Source organism: Zingiber officinale, chromosome 10A (assembly GCF_018446385.1).
Source record: "Zingiber officinale cultivar Zhangliang chromosome 10A, Zo_v1.1, whole genome shotgun sequence".
Classification (NCBI taxonomy): domain Eukaryota; kingdom Viridiplantae; phylum Streptophyta; class Magnoliopsida; order Zingiberales; family Zingiberaceae; genus Zingiber; species Zingiber officinale.
The window spans coordinates 27,117,982-27,141,850 of record NC_056004.1 but is presented as its reverse complement, the minus strand read 5'-3'; the positions used below and the strand labels follow the sequence as shown (position 1 = coordinate 27,141,850).

At 37.0% G+C, this 23,869-nt stretch overlaps 2 protein-coding genes across 2 annotated transcripts; one reads left to right on the top strand and one right to left on the bottom strand.

Moving 5' to 3' along the window:
- Positions 1–5,065: 5,065 nt before the first annotated feature.
- On the top strand, positions 5,066–9,746 carry LOC122027895 (protein CMSS1-like). Its single transcript, XM_042586912.1, has 6 exons — positions 5,066–5,517; positions 6,052–6,247; positions 6,437–6,509; positions 8,955–9,007; positions 9,293–9,406; positions 9,491–9,746. Exons 1-6 carry the CDS (start codon positions 5,157–5,159, stop codon positions 9,624–9,626), a joined length of 933 nt encoding a protein of 310 aa, XP_042442846.1. The 5' UTR covers positions 5,066–5,156; the 3' UTR covers positions 9,627–9,746.
- A 1,680-nt stretch (positions 9,747–11,426) lies between these two features.
- Positions 11,427–11,984, bottom strand: LOC122027787 (putative lipid-transfer protein DIR1). Its single transcript, XM_042586795.1, has one exon. The coding sequence runs from the start codon at positions 11,947–11,949 to the stop codon at positions 11,647–11,649; it is 303 nt and encodes a 100-aa protein (XP_042442729.1). The 5' UTR covers positions 11,950–11,984; the 3' UTR covers positions 11,427–11,646.
- Positions 11,985–23,869: the final 11,885 nt, after the last annotated feature.

The following is a 23,869-nucleotide window of genomic DNA, read 5'->3' as shown; positions in this document are numbered from 1 at the left end:
GTTGTGTCTATCCCAAGCTTCATATATAGATACAATCCTTGCTCGTTTTAGCATGCAGGATTCCAAGAAAGGTTTCTTACCTTTTAGACATGGAGTAGCTTTATCTAAAGAGATGTCTCCAAAGACATCAAAAGAGATAGAGGACATGAAAGCAGTTCCTTATGCTTGTAGGAAGCCTAATGTATGCAATGTTATGTACGAGACCGGAATGTTTTGCCGTGGGCATGGTCAGCAGATATCAGAGTAACCCTGACAAGGACATTGGACTGCGGTAAAGCATATATTAAAGTACACGAGAAGGACTAGAGATTATATGCTAGTTTACCAAGATGATCCGCTCCCTGGGTTACACGGATTGATTTCCAATCGAGATAGGGATAACGATGAAGTCTACATCGTGCTATGTGTTTACTTTAGGAGGTGGAGCCATTTCATGGAGGAGTGTTAGCAGAATGCGTTTGGACTCAACCATGGAAGTCGAGTATGTGGCAGCCTCTAAAGAAGCAGTATGGCTCAGAACTTTCTAATGGACTTAGATGTGATTCTGGTTTGCCCAAAATCATCACAATATATTGTGATAACTTTGCAATTGCAAACTCGAAGGAACCACGAGCCCATAAGGCAAGTAAACATATAGAGCGCAAGTACCACGATACGAGATATCGTGAAGCGAGGAGAAGTTGTCATCGCCAAGATTGCATCGGGATAACCTGGCAGATCCTTTGACTAAGGCCCTTCCGGTGAAAGCTTTCGATCGGCATGTGGAGGGAATGGGAATCAGATGTATGGTAGAAGATATGGCAGCTTAGTCATTAGTATAAGTGGGAGATTGTTGGAGTGTATACTGAAAGCCTAAGCTTTGTAAACATTCATTATGAATAAAGAATCACATTTGGTCTAATTATCTACATTTGTTTGTAGTTGTTCATTTAATTTATATTGTAGATAACATAGTATGTGGTGTCACATACAGAAGATGATGTTATCAGTACCTTATAAATTATAAACAGTAGCTCACGACCAGAATGGAAAGGAACAAACCATTAGAAGGTCGTAGTGTAATTAGGTATTAGTTTATCTTGACTATATAATTACACTAGTACACTCAGAGTGTATTGAGTAGGACCATTTGAGGTCGTTTCTTTATACTGACTTTATAAAGGAACAAAGACCTCGGTTATTATGGAAGTGTGTGCTCTTAATCCTAATATAATAACAAGCACATATATTTGATATTTATTTCTTTAATTTATCAATGGGTGAGATTTAGTTCGATGAATCAATAAGCCCGATAAATTGGGAAATGATATCACTTATAGTGTGTGTTGTTGATTATAGAAGGAAACTGTGTCCTAGAGATACTAGGTTGATAATGTCCCCAAGAGGAGCTCATAAGGATTGTCATGTTAAACCCTGCAGGTGGACTTAGTCCGACATGACGATAAGGTTGAGTGGTACTACTCTTGGACTTAGACATTAATTAAATGAGTTGTCGTAACTCACTTAATTAGTGGACATTCGATATCTTAAACACAGGGAGACTAACACACTCATAATAAGAAGGAGCCCAAAAATATAATTTGGGATTGGTGCGGTAGTTCAATGATAGTTCTCTAGTGGAATGAATTATCATTGATAAAATTAAGTTGTGTGTTCGGGGCGAACACGGGATGCTTAATTTTATCGGGAGACCAAAACCAATTCCTCCTCTCGGTCCCTATCGTAGCCTCTTATCTATAGAGTTCTATACCCACCTATACCCACCTTCTATACCCACCCAATAGGGGCCGGCCAAGCTAGCTTGGGATCAAGCTAGGGCCGACCTAGGTATAAAATTGGGTGGCCGACCCTAGCTGGAACCCAAGCTAGTAGGGCCGGCCAAAATAAATTAAAAAATAAATTTAATTTTAATTTTTATTATGTGGTAGATATAATTTAAAGAGAATTAAAATTAAAATATCTCTCTTGTAAAAGATTTACAAAAGATTAAAGAAAGAGATTAGATCTCTTTCCTTATTTGTAGGTTGGAGAGATTTTATTTTCTCTTTAAAATTATTCACATGTTAATAAAATTAAAATTATAGATATTTCCTTTTATTAACCATGAAGAGATTTTTAAAGAGAATTTTTTTTTTTTTTTAAATTTCCGGAAACAAATAAGGAAAGTTTTAATTGTTGATTGAAACTTGTCCAATTTGCTTCCTCTTGATGTGGCCGGCCATTAGAGTTTATTTGGGAAATTTTATTTTATTTTTCTCAAATAAATCATGTCAAGGAAATTAAGGAAATTTTATTGTAAATAAATTTCCTAATTTGCCTAGGCCAAGGAATATAAAAGAAGGGGTAGGGGTGCCTTCATGAGACACAACCTCTATTGTTTTCTCTCCTTTTTTCCTTGGTGTTGTGGCCGGCCATTACCCTCTCCCTCTCTTCCTCTTGTGGTGGCCGAATACTTCATCTTTCTTGGAGTTCTTGTGGTGGCCGGATACTACTTGGAGAAGAAGAAGAAGAAGGAGAGAAAGCTAGCATCTCTTGGAGCTTGGTTAGTATTTTGATTTTCTTCTTTGGTAAAGTTCTTCCTTTGTGGCCGAACCTTGCTTGGAGGAGAAGAAGGTGGTTGGTGGTTTCTCGTCTCGGAAGATCGTTGCCCACACAACGTCTGAGGTTAGAAGAGGAATACGGTAGAAGATCAAGAGGTTTTTCTACAAGGTATAACTAGTAATTTCTATTTCCGCATCATGCTAGTTATTTATGGAAATAATACCAAATACAAGAGGCTTACGTTCTAGAATTTCGAATATGTTTTTTCGAAGTTGTGTTCTTTTGTTTCTTTCTTTTCCTTGTGATTTGATTGCTCTCTTTGGTTAACCTAAAGTTATTTTAGGAAATTAAATATTAGCTTTCTATTAAAGGTTTTGTCTAGTCGGTGGTGGTTGCTCCCATATCCAAGAAGGCCATGTGCCTCGCCACGTCAGTACTGGGAACCTTTTATGGAAATTAATATTTAATGGAATTAATAACTTAAGGAGACTTGGGTCGAACGTGTTAAGTTCCGCAGGAGATCCAAGTCAAAACCTAAAAGAACAAATAGATTAAGTTTTGGATCAAACGTGTTAAGTTCCGCAGGCGATCCAAAATTTAATTTAAAAGAACACATGGTAGCTAGGAAAAGGTTCAGACCTTTGTACAAAATTTTTGAACAGTGGAACCTATAGGTTTTCCGAGTAGCAACCAACAACTGTAACCAGAGAAAAACAACCTCAGCAACTGAACTCAGCTCAGCCTTCACCAGCACCATCGGAGACCACTCCAAACGAATCTGATGAAGATTGATGCTGCCAACCTCAGGAAATCTGCAAATCTGTGACTGCAACCTCAGATCTGAAATGGAGCTGATGGTGGATGGATTGTCGTCGAAAATGGTCCAGAAGCAGTGGAGGAACGCCGCCAATGCTCTCGGATGGAAAACGGAACTATCGATTGGAGGAACACCTCAAAATCGGCAGCGACAGAAGCAGAGGTTTGCGGAGCAGAATTCTCGCCGCAGGACCACCTTTAAGCGAGCTCAGATGGCCGGAAGCTGGTCGCAAGCACTGAGAATGTCGTCGTCGATGAAGTTGCCGGAAAATTGATCTAGAATTCGAGATGGGGTCGAAATCTCGGAGAACACCGCGGGACGCGAAGAACAGCGCTGTGGAGAATCGACGAAGGCACTGTAGCACTGTAGCTTTTCTTTTGAATCAGATCTGGATCTGATCGGACGGCTGGGATTAATTTGGAGCTAAATCAATGGTGAAAGTTTGCCCAAAATCCGATCTGAATGTACTAATCTTGACCTAGGGTCTGGATCTACTCTCCCTTAAGTCGGATCGATCAGAATATCACTGGATGGCCCAAATCTGCCCTGTCTTCAATGAACGGTCCAGATTAATTCGGGATGGATCAATGGCTACATGAACTCAGATCTGGATCAAAACTTCTGGATCTTCATCAATGGCTCAGATATGCTCTCCATTAGGTTGGATCAGCCAGATCTTCAACGGATGGTTCAGATCTCTCCTATTCTTGATAAACGGCCCATAATGCTTCAAAGCTTGATCTTCTCATTTGAACTCCGATTCGAGCCCAATTTCGGTCCAAATAGATCCAAATCCAAGATCCTTTGATACCTACAAAATAAGAATCAAATATTAGCATCAAATAACACAAAAATATAATAATGTGTAATTAGGTCTAAAATAGATACAATGCACAAAATATGATGTAATCATGATTTAAACCTATAAAATTAACATCAAACCATACATATATGAATCAAAATAATACAATGAAATCATGGTTATCACATATTCAGAGATATTACAATATTAAGCTAATTTTCAGCTAGAACATGATTCTGGTATCCAGAAAATTAAGTCCACATTAAGCTTAATCTGAATTAGACCATGCCTATGATAGTGTAAATCACCACTATCAGCAATGTTAATGTAATTAAATAGTAATACTTACTCTAAAGAGAGAAGAGAAACACGGACAGAGAAGAGAAGAGAAGCGAAGCTAAGAGAAGAGAAAGATTACACACATAGGAGAGAAGAAAAAAACAGAGAGAAAAAAAATATTTGGATAAAATAGAAAAAAAAAAGATGCATTTTCAAATCTTAGGCATGGACAATTCAAAACTTTGGGTGCACATTTTAGCCATCCCCAAATTAAATATGATTGTTTGGAGAAATTTAGTAAATATATATACTCAAAACCTTTTATTATTAATATCCACTTTAATATTGTCTAATCTCTTATATATCGGTAATAATAATATTTAAAATGTTTTATTTATTAAAATTACCTTTTCTTCTAAACGGATAAATTCAAAATTTATATTCAAATATTAATTTAAAAATATTTTTAAATATGGGATACAGAGATTTTAATTTGATATCTAAATTTGAATTTGGAGTTGTTTAGAAACCTTATACATTTTTTATTTAAAAATAAAACCCCTCTAATTATTGCTTAGGCCCGGCCCATATAGAGACACTAATCGCCTAGGCTCAGCCTCGCAAACAAACATAGCCACATGCTGCAGAACCGCTACATAGTAGTTCGGCTCGCTCTAGAACCCTAAAACCGCGCTCTTCACCTTGCTGCCGGAAACAATGGTGGCGATCGGCAAGTCTAAAGCTCCAAAGACAATGAAGCCGCCTGGACGATCCCAATGGAAGCCTCTCTCTAGCATATCAATCGATAAGAATGGCAAGAGAAAGAGGATCGATGGCAGCAGCAAGAATCCTAACATGATACCCCTCGGCAAGAACAAAATCCTCGCTGATAGGAACAAGGACAAGGAGGAAGTGGAAGAGAGAAAGAAAGTGGAGAAGAGCAACGAGTCTGATGGTGGCGAGGCAACGTTCTTAATCTCAACCGCTCCAGCGGCTCAGCAGCTCGGCTTCTTTCTCGATCGGTTCCAATCGGCCAATAAAATCAAGCTCTCTCCTCTCGAGTTGGATGCTTACAAAGGTGCCCTTTTTATTGGTTTATTATTGTTTGCTGTTGTACTTTTGGTTCATCAATTATAGTGTCTTGAAACGGGCTGCATTTTTTTTTACTCTTGATAAAATTAGTATTTTGGATGCATTTTAGCTGCTTTCGTGCCAGTGTTTGGACATATCGTCATGCTTGTCGGTAGGATTTCTCTTTTTGTTGGATGGAAATTATATATTTTGCAAGCAATTACTTTTTGTTTGAATCCTATTTGCCAATCTTTGCCTATGTTAAAATCAGATTATGAGCTTATAGTATATAGTTTCGTTGCTTGATTTTTTTATACTTTTTTCCCATTTTGTGGGTACAGCTATAATTTTCTGTAAACCAAGCCATGCTTTAACTGTCACCTAGTGCTTAGTAATTATCTTCCATCAAACATAACTTTAGTTTTTAAAAAAAATAGAATAAGAAATGATTTTGAAGATCTATCTAGCATCAGTTGCATTCTCAGATAGACCTTATTTTTTGAAACAAATGGATAGTATCACAGTGTTGGAAATTTGGCAGATTCATGTATGGTGAAGCTTGCTGAAGGTATAGCACAAGACTTAGACAATTTGAGTGATCACATTAAAAGTGCTTTTGGACCATCCTGGAAAGAGGTGCTTACAGAAGAAAAGCTTGTGGAGGGGGATATAGATGCAGGAAGCCCAGCACTAATAATTATCAGTACATCTGCATTGAGGTCCCTGGAGATTCTCCGGTGAGTTCCATCGTTTCTGGCTTTCAGTGATAAATTATCATATTTCTGTCTCTCAGAAAATTGTATTATTTAGGCTGTTGAAATTTATGAATAAATCAAACAATTTACCTATCATTTGTTGAAGTTTGATTAACTGAACTTCTCTTGACCCAAGTCCTGTACATGTACTAACATATTTTCACCTTCTAGAGGATTGAAATCCTTTACAAAGCAGTGTTTCCCTGCAAAACTGTTTGCAAAGCATATGAAAGTGGAAGATCAGGTACGGTTTTTGCCATATAAATAAATTCTCATCCGTGTTGCATTTTTTTTTTCCTTTCACTCATTTTGTTTGGTTATACTTCCACTGCATTTTTCAGAATGGATTTGTGTTATGTTTATTAATCATCCTGATCTTGTATGATGGTCCATTTAAATGAGGTTGGTTGCTTAAATTTTTTTGTGAGAGAGAGGTTCCAGGAAACTATTAGAAAGAATACTAAGGGTTACGATAAATTGAACCTTAACTTAATGTATGGATAGACATGATTTGATGGGTTTGGCCCTAAATTGGAGTTTAGTTGATGCATTATCACACCTAAATGGGAGAACTAATGTCCTTAATTGGATATGCTAAGCATTGATTCAAAATATTTAATGGTAGCACTCATCAGGTTGTTATTGAACCTTTTTAAAAGCTATTTTTATGGATCTGTATGAGAGAGGGCAAGTGCCTGATTGATTATGCCTACTTCAATCAGTGAGCTATGCGGAATATTTTTGTTTGAGCTACTGTTATAGATATCGAAGCACAGCCTAGGAAGGTGCTTACCCAGGTGTATGATGGCCTCTGGTTGGCCCAATGGACCAAGAAAGAGACAAAAAAACAAAAGAATTAAAGGATGAGATTTGAGGAAAAAATCATAAAAACCAGAATAATAAATATTGTTAAAATTGCACAAGATATACACAAATATTTTATTATTTTAAAGTAATTACATGCTTTAAAAATTAGATCTTTTTCTTAAAAAAATACATATGAACACAAAACATGTGAGGATATCTATTTACTATTTGACACTCATACATGAATTATGCTGCCATTGATCTTTGATATACTGCCTTTAATTATTGGGAAAGAGCTGCTATGAAACTATGGGGAATCATTAGCAGCCAATGTTGCAGCCTTTGTTCTGTGGAATAGATCTAGTCCTTGCCGGTCCCCTATGGCCAGTAGAAAAAACATGTCCCTGATCGAAGATCTGGATATATCACTCAATTGGATTTCAACTTGCAGTCATGGCGGTGCAACCTAATGACAGTCTATAGCCATAGGCCACCAGCCAATATGATCCATATTGTTGTCACATGGTAAGCAATTCACCTAGATATTTGTTGGTGATGGCGATGCTAACTTGACTTCAACTGTGTGGGCACATCGAGGATTTGATTTTACAGTATGAGGATTGAGAGATGAGGTATTTGAGAGTTGAAAGAATGGGTGTTGAGAGTGGAACGTTTGGGTTGGAGTAGGAGGGGTGATGAACTTTGATTGATGAGTGGTGGACTGGAGAGAATTTATAAATGATTTCAAAAAAATTTATAGCACTTAAAAAAATTAGGATTATTTTAACATATTTAATAAGTTGTGACTGTAATACCAATATTATTTAGTATTTTAATTATTTGAAAGGGGTATATTGGGCATTTCAAGGAGAAAAAAAATGCCGCTGGACCTAACCTTGGGACATGCATGGTCCTGCTAGACTGTTGTGCCCAACCTTGCCTAGGTCCAAAGTCATGCACAACCCGGTCCATTGCAGTGAATGGAAGGACTCATGCACGGGTCGTGTTGAGCCCTGCACATGGTCTGGTTTGACCCATTTGTCACATCTAATATTAGAGATAGTTGCAGCATCCAGGAAGTTCTTCTAAAGAGTAACAACCTATTCATTTGCCAATGTATACCTGACATATTGATTATCTATATGACTTTTTAAACCTTGCTTGTCATTTAAGATCGACTGATTCTCCACTATGGTAAATGGTTGGATGATGATGGATCTCAGACTGCCTAAGCAAGGGAGGGGTATCAGAGCTGTTTTTTGCAGTCTTCATTTTTATTTATTGTTAATTCATTGAAAGGTATATCATTTAGTGAAATCCATCCTTCAACAAAGATGATTTTAACTTCACAATACATATTAGTCTTAAAATTGTTGATTAGTAGTGCAAATTAATAAAAAGTACCATTAATGAAATGCATTCCTGAACAAAAAATAAATCTTCTTGCACAATACACATTGGTCTGGAAAGTGTTGATTGGGATGCTTGTTGGTACAAAATCCATTGTGGTGAGATTTATAAAGCTTTATGGTAGAAGCACTCTAGGAATGTTTCTGATCATCCAAGCCTATATCACTGATTTTCTAAAGTTAAGACAAGACATCGAAGACATCATAATTAACTTTGCGGACTTTGTGCATATCAGAAGTTATATTTGGTGTATTATAGATGGAATCTAAGTTGAGTCATAATAGAAGAGATCATAATTACATAATGGACTTTATGCATTTAGGAAATCCTATTTGATGGAATCTATGTTTTATGTTGACTTTTGCAAAACTTTCATTCTTAAGTTTCGTTTCTCTTGGTAGATTTTCATGATGCTCATCTATTCTGTATCTCCATAACTTCAATCTTTTGTTAATACCTTACTTCCCTACAGGCAACGTCACTTAAAAGTAGCCGAGTAAATATTGCAAGTGGTACACCAAGCAGGTAAAATTCTAATTCCACATCATCCATGTATATAAATTTTCTTGGTGCATTTCATAACAACCTTTCAATTACAAGTTATAACTCTGGTTGAATGTTCGAAGCTTTAAACAGCTAAAACTTTATAGAATGCTTATATCAAAGATGACATGGTTAAACTACTATATTGGTTCTTGGCAAACTACTATTGTCATATTATTAAATTCCCCTTTATTTCATAGTTTCATGCTTAAAATTGTCATTTGATCTTCTCTGATAAATGCCTTTGTTTTTCTTTCTGTTTTCCAGGATAAATAAATTAATTAACATGGACGCATTGACACTTTCACGCCCGGGCATAATTTTGCTTGATATGCACAGAGATGTCAAGGGTTATTCACTGCTTACATTACCACAAGTCAGGTGAGGCGTTTTAGCAATATAACTATAATCATTATGAACTCCTTTGAAGCCGTTAAGTTAGAGTTTATTAAATTATCCTGGCAGTACCGAGTTTTGGGATCTCTATAAGAGCCATTTTCAGCAAAGGCTTCTGCAAGGGGAGATGAAGATCTGTTTATATGGTGAAGTTCCTATTAATGAGAAGCGGAAAAAGATGTCAAACCCAATCGATGACAATTAGCTTGTTTAGCAAATGTAATGTGTTTTTTGTGTGTATTAATTGATGTTTTTGTTCTCTTTATAATACTGGTAAAAATCTAATCCAATTCATCAGTCAGGCATAATTTTTGGCGCAGACAAATTTCAAGTGCAAATTGTCATGATATTTTTTTTAGCAAAAGATAATTACTCATCTCACACGTCTCTTATAGCTTGTTTATAAATTATACTGACGGGAGGTAAATCATGATTAGTTTATAGTCGGTAAATTGATCCTATACTACTAAGTCTGTCATTTTCTAATGACATCCTGTGGGTATAAAATTATTATTGGTGACAAAAAAAGGGTGAATACGCTTGTCTTCAGTATTCTTGTGAATCCGTCCCAGGATCAACACGGAGGAAGTAAATTATGGGCGGTTATTAGCCTTTGGAATAGTGATTAGCATATATGGGAGACATTTATCTCGGTTTTGTCAAGATTTGAATCTCAAATTTTATTAATGACAACATTTCATGTGCTAGCCACTAGACCCATAAAAAGATGGTTGGCGTATGGTTCAATATCAGTAATAAGCCACTGTATTCTCGTAGACAGTTATGAACATTTGTTAAAATATCAGTAATTTTGTAGCAGTGGTGGTGGGATACAATTGAAAAATGGTCCTTAAGGAGCATAGATATAGGCTTTTGATTATTGGGGTATAATATATATATATATATATATATATATATATAGAGGGAGTTATCGATTAATTAAATCCCGATGAAAATTTTTCACCGGGTCGTGATATTATTCCACTGGGGTTGTGAATATAATATCAATCATATTAATCATTGATGTATAAATTATAAATTTAGTCCATCTAACCTTCTAAATTAATAAAGACTAGTGTGATCGTGTACATGCGTTGTGTGTGTAATATAATAATATATAAATTATTTGAGTCTTTGAAAATCCGAATTATTTAAATTTTCTAGTGTCATCCTTATAAATCAAGAATTAATTATTTGGGTAAGATGAAAATCCCAGTAACAAACTACTGTAACGGGTTTTCAAAAAATTATTTTAATTTAATATTATATTTGTCTTAGTAAAAAAAAAACTAAGAAAAATATATTTTTTAACATCGTCGGCATAAAATATTTATAGAAGTTTTTTTGATTATAGTGTTGTCAATTCTAAGATATGAGACTAAAAAGAACTATATTTTTTTATATAAAACAACCAGAAAAAATTAATGATGAGAAAAATTCATAATAATACGCTGTAGCTGAGTCTGATTGTTTCGCTTGTGAAATTACTAATAAAGTTTAGAATTATTTTTAGTGTAAATAGAAAAAAAGGACATTAACGTAAATACATTTTAGGCTTCACCAAAATTAATTAGTAAAGGGGGGAGATTTTTAATAAAATAATAAGATAATGTTAAATGGTTAGAATATGACTAATGGACTATTTCTTAAATTTTAGAGTTATTATTAAGAGTATCTAAATAATATCATATTTTATAAATTAATTATATCCTTTTCTATTTATTTTTATATTTAATTTTTAAAAATTATATTTCTCCATATTAATATTAATGATTACTTATATTTAAAAATTAAATATATTAATTAAACACCAAGATTAATTTTCCAGCGGTCAGATTCTACCTATTGAGTTTTAATATGTTTTGGTTATGGCAATTAAAGGTGCTTGAATTGAAAACAAAATATTTCTTTTATGTATTAGTCATTATTTTAAAATTAATAGTCGTCTATTATTTATCTTTTCCATGTTTTCTATGTTGATATTGAGATAAATTGACGGAGACACTAGGAACGAACGTATTCGATCTTTATAAGCAAATTACTGCAAGGAATTGAAAACAAAATAGAACTACAATAGAGGCGATATTCGGAAAGCACGCCAGCGCACGAGAAAAATAAGTTACTAAAACTGGAAGACAACTACAGCAAGGACAGTGCTGAACAGAGGTCCATCAAGTGTCCATCCCAAGTTCTCAACAGAAAGCAGCAGCGGTGATGGAACTTAATTAACACGCGGGGTGCGAGCTAAGCTTGCACTTGACCGGGAGCTGCACGGCGAGCTTAGGGTTGATCCCCAGTTGCCTCAGCGCCGGGCTGTCCTTGTACTTGCACAGACACGGCAGGTCCGCCTTGGCCAGGGCGGCGCAGCACTTGGGCGACGGCGCCGCCGGCGATTTTCCGTCGGCCATCGACGGCAGACACGCTATCATGCCTTGCTCGGTCATCTTGCAGCTGCTCTCTGCCGCCGCGAGTTCGCCGGAGGAGAGAAGGACTGAGAGAACGAAGAAAAGAGCCACAGCCTTCTCCATAGTGTAATTTGGTGGCGCACTGCGGTGAAATGATTGTGGGTGCTTAAATAGAAGTATAGGTAGTATTTAATTAATCCAACGGGAGGTGGAGTCTCGTGAGTGAAGGTCGGCTGTAACAGAGGGTTCACGGGTGAATCATACCCTTAGTTTTACTAAACAATGTTATTTATTTGGCTGTGGCAGGGTGGTTTGAATGTTCTAATGGCGTTTTGTGAGGGCATTAGGACTATTGCATGTGGCGAGAGGATTCCGCAGGTCGGCGATAACTGCTTAACAAGCAGGGGATGCCTCTGCATCAGGTTCGGGGATAAAACTGATAATTCCATATATGAAACTTGAATACCAAACTGAAAGAAAACGAATTAAAGAACTGAAACGGAAATTAATCTTTGTAGTACTTAGGTGAGGCTCTCTTGTGTAGGTTATGGCTAATTTCTGAAGATGAAGGTGATGATAATGAGCGAATACGTAAACGAGCGAATACGTAAACATCTCTTTAGTAGGACGATAAACATAAGAATGTTGGTCATTTGAGTGGGTCTCTGTAAAGACTTTCCGACTTAACTTAGTGGTCGATGAACATTTCCTTGGGACCGAGCCAATCACCACTCAATAAGTTGTGAGTGAGATGAAATTAAGAGAATTGTGAAAGTATCATAATAGGGGTTTCACCATGATGTGACCAATAGTCCCCACATGGCAGGGTCAAGGCAGAAGTCGAGTCCTTGGTCAAAAGTCAAGTAGAGCTATACGTTAAAGGTCAAGCAGAGCTGTACGTTAAGGGGAGTAGAAAGTGTCAAGGCAACATATTCAACTCCTTTAGCTCCCTCAACCTCGGACTCTAATAGCTCAATCTCCTAACTCCAACATCTTAATCTCCCATCTCCAACAGCTCAATCTCCGACTCCCCCTCAGCTCAATATCCCGATTCTCCTAGGCTAGATTTGCATTCTACATGGCTTATTGCGTCACTATCTTCGACAGACATAGATAACGTAGTTGTTACCTCCCAAAGGACATAGACAACGTAGACGTTTATCCTAGGAGACGTGGGTAACGTAGCCGTTTATCCCAGAAAACGTGGACGCATCCATCCACTACAACAAATTTGGTTTATCGCAGCGTATTATCAACAACACACGATTATAACACATTGTTAATAATAGCATTTACAGTGCACCTAATAAATTATGCTATGGATATTATTAGATTTGAACAGTGTGTAAAAATAATACATTGTTAATATAATTTTATCAACACACACTATAATATTAGATAATAACAATGCATCTGTAGCGTCTGCTGCGCGTTGTTAATAGTGTTATATTTAAGAGGTGTTATAAGGCAATCATCTTATGATATGTACTATTTATTGGATAAATAAATATTTAATATTTGAGTACACATTCTATATGTGTTTACTTAGATCTTAAACTCACTTATTGAATGTCCGCAATACGATTCATAACATGAAAGAACTTGTGATTGGATCACGACTAATGAGCATCTCTATATATGCAATTATGAAAGTATTAAAATATTCCCTAGTCAACAAATTGATGTGTTCGAATATTATTAATTCTACGAGACTAACATGAATTATACTCCTTAGTCTAACCAAGCAGTTGTTCCTCACTAGCTAGAGACATTAGGATGCCGAGAGTTAAATGTGAATGCTAGTTATAGTAACTAGTTCATTAAAGTGACCTGCTGTAAGACTTCATATGATTCTCTACATATATAGATATGCCAATAAAGCTCGTATGACAGTTTGAGTACAAGTTTCCTTCGACTTAAGATATTCAAATCATCTTGGTCATGAAGACTTATACTTTGACATCTTAAACAAGCATTTCCATGGAGGTATGGACCTGGGATGATTAGGTATAAGTCGAAGTATTCGAAAGTATTTGAATAGCCAACAAAGGATTCATCACTCCTTACAAGGAAATCTATACCCTATGGTCATTTGGCAGGATTGTTACTCAAAGTCTTTAGCCAAAACAACGCATGTTAAGAGTATGATATTGTTGGGCACATATCTGAGTAATTTGAATCTACATGACAAGGAAGTATTACTTGTGCTAGGTGTGATGTAGTCTAGTGGCGATTGACACATAGACCATATCTTAAATCAAGTGGATATAAGACAAGTGAAAAGAATGAGGCATGCCTCACTGTAGTTGTTGAAAGATTTAGAAGTGGTTCTAGAATCAATGGTTAATTTTTTAGTCAATTGGGGATTATGATGTACTATTAGGTATCATTCATGATCGATTCATAATTAATTGTTAATTATGGATAACCAAAATTCACGGTGGTTTAAGGTGTTGGTTAATTTAAAATAGTATTGTTTGAGGAATCAATATTATTCTAAATTTAGAGTTCTGACCAAAAGTTATTTGTGATTCTTAGGATGACTTTCAACCCACTGTCCATCATACTTCAACAAAATAGACTTACTGGACCAAATTACATAGATTGGAAAAGAAACCTGGATATTGTTCTTACTGCTGAAAGCTATAAATATGTACTGACTGAGCATTGCCCTGATGCACCCACTGGTGAATCTACCCAAGAGGAGATTGAATATCATAGGAAATGGGTAAAAGCAGATGAGATGGCGCGGTGTTACATTTTGGCTTCAATGTCAAATGTATTGCAACATCAACATAAAGATTTACCAACAGCTTATGATATTATGAACAATCTCAAGGAACTCTTTGGTCATCAGGATAGGGCTTCTAGACAAGAAGCTATGAGAAAGATAATGACAGCCACCATGCAAGAGGGTACTCCGTAAGGATCATATCCTAAACATGATGGCTTATCCGAACGAAATACTGATCCTTGGAGGAGAAATTGATGGGAAACCCAGATCGATATGATCCTCCAAACCCTACCTAGAAGTTTTGAGCAGTTCACTTGAACTATAATATGAATAAAAGGATTTATTCATTAGGGAAACTACTGACAGAACTTCAATCGTCACAATGCTCAAATTCACTATGTTGAAAATGGTTCTACTTCTAACGAAAGGTAAGAAGAAGAAGAAACAAAATGGTTCAACAAAGAAAGTGAATAAATCTCAGAGTACGGATTTAAAGTTGGAATGAAGAAGCCAAGGGCAAGTGCTTCATCCGCAAGCAGGATTGGAAGGCGGATTGTCCTCGTAAGAACCAAAGCAAAGGTATATCTCATACTCTAGTTGTTGAAACATGTTTAGCGGTGTTATCTACCAACAACCTGGTGTGTAGATACGGAGCCACTGATCATGTGCAATTCCTTGCAGGGTTCCAGAAACCCGACGACTATCTGAAGGGAAGTTATCTACATGGGCAATGCTACTAAGGTGGCATCTGTTGCGAGACGTCTACTTATCTTTTAGTAGAAATAGAAATTTGGTTTTAAGAAATTGTCTTTATGTACCCAGCTTTTAGAAAGAATTTAATTTCAGTTTCTAAACTGCTTTTAGATGGATATTCGGTTTCTTTCAAGAACGATGTAGTTATTAAAAGAAATAAAGTGATTATCTTCTGCTGCATTAGTTGGCAATTTGTATATTTTAAATCCAAATTCTTCCACAAAGCAAAACATGGAAATTTATAATTCATCTTCTAATTCTAATAAGAGAAAAGAACCTTCAGAATGAACCAAGCATATCTTTGGCATCTAAGGCTTGGTCATATTAACTTAAGTAGGATTCAGAGACTTATAGCCGATGGACTTTTAAGTTCATTAGAGTTGGAAAATTTTCCAACTTGTGAATCTTGCTTAGAAGGTAAAATGACCAAGAGGCCGTTCAAGGCCAAGGGGTATAGAGCCAAAGAAGTGTTAGAGTTGGTTCACTCTGATTTGTGTGGTCCTATGTCTGTCCAGGCAAGAGGAGGTTTTGAATATTTTGTCTCTTTCATAGACGATTATTCAAGATATGGATACATTTACCTAATGCGCCGCAAGTCCGAGTGCTTTGATAAGTTCAAAGAATACAAGGCTGATGTGGAGAAACGACTAGGTAAAAGTATCAAGACACTACGGTCAGATCGTGGTGGCGAATACCTCTTAGGAGAGTTTAGGAATTATTTATCAGAGGCCGGGATTCAATCCCAATTGTCTGCACCTGGAACACCCCAACAGAATGGTGTAGCAGAACGAAGGAATAAGACTCTTATGGAGATGATTAGATCAATGATGAGTTATTCAGAATTACCAAATTCGTTTTGGGGATATGCTCTGGAAACAGCAGTATACGTTCTGAACTTAGTACCTTCTAAATCAGTTTCTTCTACTCCCATAGAATTGTGGAATGGGCGAAAACCCGGTCTAAGACATATTCGGATATGGGGTAGTCCAGCACATGTGCTGAAACCAGATGCTGATAAGTTAGAATCTCGTACAGAAGTTCGCGTGTTTGTAGGATATCCCAAAGGAACGAAAGGTGGTTTATTTTATAGTCCTAAAGACCAGAAGGTCATTGTTAGCACCAATGCCCAGTTTTTAGAAGAAGACTATATAATGGATCACAAGCCCAGTAGTAAAGTTGTTTTAGAAGAACTTAGAGAGGACATGTCTACTTCAGTACCAACAGTACAAGATGAAGTACCACAAGAGACTGCAACACGTGTCACACATGATACACAACCACAGACAGTGCCTCGTCGTAGTGGGAGGGTTGTAATGCAGCCTGAAAGATTCATGTTTTTGGGAGAGTCTTCGGACTTGATCCCGGGTAAACATGAACCTGATCCCCGGTCATATGACGAAGCACTCCAAGATATAGATGCAGCATCTTGGCAAAAGGCAATGAATTCTGAAATAGAGTCCATGTACTCTAATAAGGTCTGGGAGCTTGTAGAACCACCTGATGGTGTAAAAGCCGTTGGATGCAAGTGGATTTACAAAAGGAAAAGAGGGACAGACGGGAAGGTAGAAACCTTCAAAGCTAGGCTTGTTGCGAAAGGGTACACTCAGAAAGAGGGAATCGATTATGAGGAAACCTTTTCACCGGTAGCCATGCTTAAGTCTATCCGGATACTCTTATCCATTGCTGCTCATATGGATTATGAGATTTGGCAAATGGATGTCAAGACAGCTTTCCTTAATGGAAGTCTTGAAGAGAACATCCATATGAAGCAACCAGAAGGATTTATTGAAAACGGCAAAGAGCATCTAGTATGCAAGCTCAATCGGTCCATTTATGGACTGAAGCAAGCTTCAAGATCTTGGAACATCCGGTTTAATGAAGTAATCCAGTCATATGGATTTATTCAAAGTCCGGATGAGTCTTGTGTATATAAGAAGTGTAACGGAAACGTGGTGGTATTTCTTATACTATACGTAGATGATATTTTGTTAATTGGCAACAATGTCAAGGTATTATCAGACGTAAGGGTATGGTTGTCCAAACAATTTGATATGAAGGACTTAGGAGAATGTGCACACATTCTTGGGATCAAAGTTATAAGGGATCGCAAGAAAAGAATGTTGTGTCTATCCCAAGCTTCATATATAGATACAATCCTTGCTCGTTTTAGCATGCAAGACTCCAAGAAAGGTTTCTTACCTTTAGACATGGAGTAGCTCTATCTAAAGAGATGTCTCCAAAGACATCAAAAGAGATAGAGGACATGAAAGCAGTTCCTTATGCTGTAGGAAGCCTAATGTATGCAATGCTATGTACGAGACACGATATCCATTTTGCCGTAGGCATGGTCGCAGATATCGAGTAACCTGGACAAGGACATTGGACTGCGGTAAAGCATATATTAAAGTATCTGAGAAGGACTAGAGATTATATGCTAGTTTACCAAGCAGACGATCTGCTCCCTGTGGGTTACACGGATTCAGATTTCCAATCAGATAGGGATAACAGTAAGTCTACATCAGGCTATGTGTTTACTTTAGGAGGTGGAGCCATTTCATGGAGGAGTGTTAAGCAGAAATGCGTTTCGGACTCAACCATGGAAGCTGAGTATGTAGCAGCCTCTGAGGCAGCTAAAGAAGCAGTATGGCTCAGGAACTTTCTAATGGACTTAGATGTGATTCCTGGTTTGCCCAAAATCATCACAATTTATTGTGATAACAGTGGTGCAGTTGCAAACTCGAAGGAACCACGAGCCCATAAGGCAAGTAAACATATAGAGCGCAAGTACCACTTGATAAGAGATATCGTGAAGCGAGGAGAAGTTGTCATCGCCAAGATTGCATCAGCGGATAACCTGGCAGATCCTTTCACTAAGGCCCTTCCGGCGAAAGCTTTCGATCGGCATGTGGAGGGAATGGGAATCAGATGTATGGTAGAAGATATGGCAGCTTTTAAGTGGGAGATTGTTGGAGTGTATACTGAGAGCCTAAGCTTTGTAAACATTCATTATGAATAAAGAATCACATTTGGTCTAATTATCTACATTTGTTTGTAGTTGTTCATTTAATTTATATTGTAGATAACATAGTATGTGGTGTCACATACAGAAGATGATGTTATCAGTACCTTATAAATTATAAACAGTAGCTCACGACCAGAATGGAAAGGAACAAACCATTAGAAAGTCGTAGTGTAATTAGGTATTAGTTTATCTTGACTATATAATTACACTAGTACACTCAGAGTGTATTGAGTAGGACCATTTGAGGTCGTTCCTTTTATACTGACTTTATAAAGGAACAAAGACCTCAGTTGTTATGGAAGTGTGTGCTCTTAATCCTAATATAATAACAAGCACATATGTTTGATATTTATTTCTTTAATTTATCAATGGGTGAGATTTAGTTCGATGAATCAATAAACCCGATAAGTTGGGAAATGGTATCACTCATAGTGTGTGTTGTTGATTATAGAAGGAAACTGTGTCCTAGTGATGCTAGGTTGATAATGTCCTCAAGAGGAGCTCATAAAGATTGTCATGTTAAACCCTGCAGGTGGACTTAGTCCGACATGATAATAAGGTTGAGTGGTACTACTCTTGGACTTAGATATTAATTAAATGAGTTGTCAGTAACTCACTTAATTAGTGGACATTCGATATCTTAAACACAGGGAGACTAACACACTCATAATAAGAAGGAGCCCAAAAATGTAATTTGGGATTGGTGCGTAGTTCAATGATAGTTCTCTAGTGGAATGAATTATCATTGATAAAATTAAGTTGTGTGTTCGGGGCGAACATGGGATGCTTAATTTTATCGGGAGACCAAAACCAATTCCTCCTCTCGGTCCCTATCGTAGCCTCTTATTTATAGAGTACTATACCCACATATACCCACCTTCTATACCCACCTAAAGGGGGCCGGCCAAGCTAGCTTGGGAACCAAGCTAGGGCCGGCCTAAGCTTGGGTTTGGTGGCCCTAGCTTGAACCCAAGCTAGTAGGGCCGGCCATAATTAAATAAAAAAGAAATTTAATTTTAGATTTTATTATTATGTGGAAGATATATTTTAAAGAGAATTAAAATTAAAATATCTCTCTTGTAAAAGTTTTACAAAAGATTAAAGAAAGAGATTAGATCTCTTTCCTTATTTGTAGATTGGAGAGTTTTTTATTTTCTTTAAAATTATTCACATGTTAATAAAATTAAAATTATAGATATTTCCTTTTATTAACCATGAAGAGATTTTAAAGAGAAATTTTATTTTTAAAATTTCTGGAAACAAATAAGGAAAGTTTTAATTGTTGATTAAAACTTGTCCAATTTGTTTCCTCTTGATGTGGCCGGCCATCATTGTTTAATTGGGAAATATTATTTTATTTTTCTCAATTAAATCATGTCAAGGAAATTAAGGAAGATTTGTTGTAATTAAATTTCCTAATTTACCTAGGCCAAGGAATATAAAAGAAGGGGTGAGGGTGCCTTCACAAGACACAAGATCTATTATTCCTCTCCCTCTTTTGCTCCTTGGTGTGGCCGGCCATCATCTCCTTCTCTTCCTCTTGTGGTGGCCGAACCTCTCCCTCTCCCTTGGAGTTCTTGTGGTGGTCGGATACTACTCGGAGAAGAAGAAGAAGAAGGAGAGAAAGCTAGCATCTCTTGGAGCTTGGTTAGTATTTTGTTTTTCCTCCTTGGTGAAGTTTCCCTTTGTGGCCGAACCTTGCTTGGAGGAGAAGAAGGTGGTTGGTGGTTTCTCATCTTGGAAGATCGTTGCCCACACAACGTCCGAGGTTAGAAGAGGAATACGGTAGAAGATCAAGAGGTTTTTCTACAAGGTATAACTAGTAATTTCTATTTCCGCATCATGCTAGTTATTTATGGAAATAATACCAAATACAAGAGGCTTACGTTCTAGTATTTCGAATATGGTTTTTCGAAGTTGTGTTCTTTTGTTTCTTTCTTTTCCTTGTGATTTGATTATTCTCTTTGGTTAACCTAAAGTTATTTTAGGAAATTAAATATTAGCTTTCTATTAAAGGTTTTGTCTAGTCGGTGGTGGTTGCTCCCATATCCAAGAAGGCCATGTGCCTCGCCACATCAGTACTGGGAACCTTTTATGGAAATTGATATTTAATGGAATTAATAACTTAAGGAGACTTGGGTCGAACGTGTTAAGTTCCGCAGGAGATCCAAGTCAAAACCTAAAAGAATAAATAGATTAAGTTTTGGATCAAACGTGTTAAGTTCCGCAGACGATCCAAAATTTAATTTAAAAGAACACATGGTAGCTAGGAAAAGGTTCAGACCTTTGTACAAAATTTTTGTACAGTGGAACCTCTAGGCTTTCCGAGTAGCAACCAACAATTGGTATCAGAGCTAGGGTTTTGCCTCTGTGTATTTGGTATTTAGTTTAATTATGCACATGTCATACATAATTTAGGCAGGATAATAGTAGGATGTGCTAACTTTGTGGATGCAGGATCCAACTATTATGGCTTTTAGTTAATTATGTGTGTGATTGGACCCTTGGACATGTCAAGGGCAATTTATATGTGTGTGCATGATTGTATTAAAATACAGCAGGAGCTGTATTTAGTTTTATTAGGATTTTATTTTTGATCTAGATACATGTACATTCCTTTTATGGAATATAGGATCAAAATGTAAAATTCTATTTATGTCGCGGATCGAATCTTGCAAAGCGTGGAACCTTCTAAGGACCAGAGGCGCAGCGGAACTCGGAGCAAGATGGATGCGACAGTTAGACCCGGTGGCGGTGGCCAAATATGGCAGCAGCTTCGGATGACAACACACGGAGGACAATTAAAGATAAAAGCCATAATAGTTGAAAATTAGATTTTCCATTTATTGCTTTTATATTGTGCTGTGTGTGCATGTTAGTTTACAAGTTTAGTAGGCTAGCATAGTTAAAATTCCTCATTTATAAATAACTAAGTGGGAGAGGGAATTTTAAGTACATCCCATGGTCTCCATTACTGGTTTGTAAGTGATGCAAACAAGCTTGCGCGTTGGCTCTGAGTGCCTTCCTCCATAACGGATGAGCTTGTTTGCGGACCACTAGAACAGACTTCCATTTATGGATGACTATAGGAAGTTAATTAAGAGCGTGTGATCTTCCCCAACGGAAGGGGCATAATCTTATTAATGGACTTAGTGTCAAGTAATGGTGTACACTTAGACACATCCAATAGTATCCTCCCCAACGGAGTCACTGCTATTATTTGTGTGACCAAATAATACCAGCTATTAATTTTATTTGTCAAAAAGTTAGGTTGACAAGATAATAAAATTAATGGGTTAAAACCCTCCTTTTACAAATGTTGAATTTGTATACGTCCACACTAACGTGGCATACAAAATTCACGGTGGTTTAAGGTGTTGGTTAATTTAAAATAGTATTGTTTGAGGAATCAATATTATTCTAAATTTAGAGTTCACCAAAAGTTATTTGTGATTCTTAGGATGACTTTCAACCCACTGTCCATCATACTTCAACAAAATAGACTTATTGGACCAAATTACATAGATTGGAAAAGAAACACGGATATTGTTCTTATCTACGAAAGCTATAAATATGTATTGTCGAGCTATGCCCTGATGCACCTTGGTGAATCTACCCAAGAGGAGATTGAATATCATAGAAATGGGTAAAAGCAGATGAGATGGCGCGGTGTTACATTTTGGCTTCAATGTCAAATGTATTGCAACATCAACATAAAGATTTACCAACATGATATTATGAACAATCTCAAGGAACTCTTTGGTCATCAGGATAGGGCTTCTAGACAAGAAGCTATGAGAAAGATAATGACAGCCACCATGCAAGAGGGTACTCCTGTAAGGGATCATATCCTAAACATGATGGCTTATCTGAACGAAATACAGATCCTTGGAGGAGAAATTGATGGGGAAACCCAGATCGATATGATCCTCCAAACCCTACCTAGAAGTTTTGAGCAGTTCCGCCTGAACTATAATATGAATAAAAGGATTTATTCATTAGGGGAACTACTGACAGCAGAAGGGTTATTTCGTCACAATGCTCAAATTCACTATGTTGAAAATGGTTCTACTTCTAAACCGAAAGGTAAGAAGAAGAAGAAACAAAATGGTTCAGCAAAGAAAGTGAATAAATCTCAGAGTACGGGATTTAAAGCTGGAATGAAGAAGCCGAAGGGCAAGTGCTTCATCTGCAAGCAGGCAGGACATTGGAAGGCGGACTGTCCTCGTAAGAACCAAAGCAAAGGTATATCTCATACTCTAGTTGTTGAAACATGTTTAGCGGTGTTATCTACCAGCACCTGGTGTGTAGATACGGAGCCATGATCATGTCTGCAATTCCTTGCAGGGGTTCCAGGAAACCGACGACTATCTGAAGGGAGATTACCGTCTACATGGGCAATGCTACTAAGGTGGCAGCTGTTGCAGTGGGAGACGTCTACTTATCTTTTAGTAGAAATAGAAATTTGGTTTTAAGAAATTGTCTTTATGTACCCGCTTTAGAAAGAATTTAATTTCGGTTTCTAAACTGCTTTTAGATGGATATTCAGTTTTCAAGAACGATGTAGTTATTAAAAGAAATAAAGTGATTATCTGCTCGTGCATTAGTTGGCAATTTGTATATTTTAAATCCAAATTCTTCCACAAAGCAAAACATGGAAATTTATAATTCATCTTCTAATTCTAATAAGAGAAAAGAACCTTCGAAATGAACCAAGCATATCTTTGGCATCTAAGGCTTGGTCATATTAACTTAAGTAGGATTCGAAGACTTATAGCCGATGGACTTTAAGTTCATTAGAGTTGGAAAATTTTCCAACTTGTGAATCTTGCTTAGAAGGTAAATGACCAAGAGGCCGCTCAAGGCCAAGGGGTATAGAGCCAAAGAAGTGTTAGAGTTGGTTCACTCGATTTGTGTGGTCCTATGTCCGTCCAGGCAAGAGGAGGTTTTGAATATTTTGTCTCTTTCATAGACGATTATTCAAGATATGGATACATTTACCTAATGCGCTGCAAGTCCGAGTGCTTTGATAAGTTCAAAGAATACAAGGCTGATGTGGAGAAACGACAAGGTAAAAGTATCAAGACACTACTACGATCGTGGTGGCGAATACCTCTTAGGAGAGTTTAGGAATTATTTATCGAGGTGGATTCAATCCCAATTGTCTGCACATGGAACACCCCAACAGAATGGTGTAGCGAAGGAATAGGACTCTTATGGAGATGGTTAGATCAATGATGAGTTATTCAGAATTACCAAATTCGTTTTGGGGATATGCTCTGGAAACAGCAGATATGTTCTGAACTTAGTACCTTCTAAATCGGTTTCTTCTACTCCCATAGAATTGTGGAATGGGCGAAAACCCGTCTAAGACATATTCAGGATATGTGCTGAAACCAGATGCTGATAAGTTAGAATCTCGTACGAAGTTCGCGTGTTTGTAGGATATCCCAAAGGAACGAAAGGTGGTTTATTTTATAGTCCTAAAGACCAGAAGGTCATTGTTAGCACCAATGCCCGGTTTTAGAAGAAGA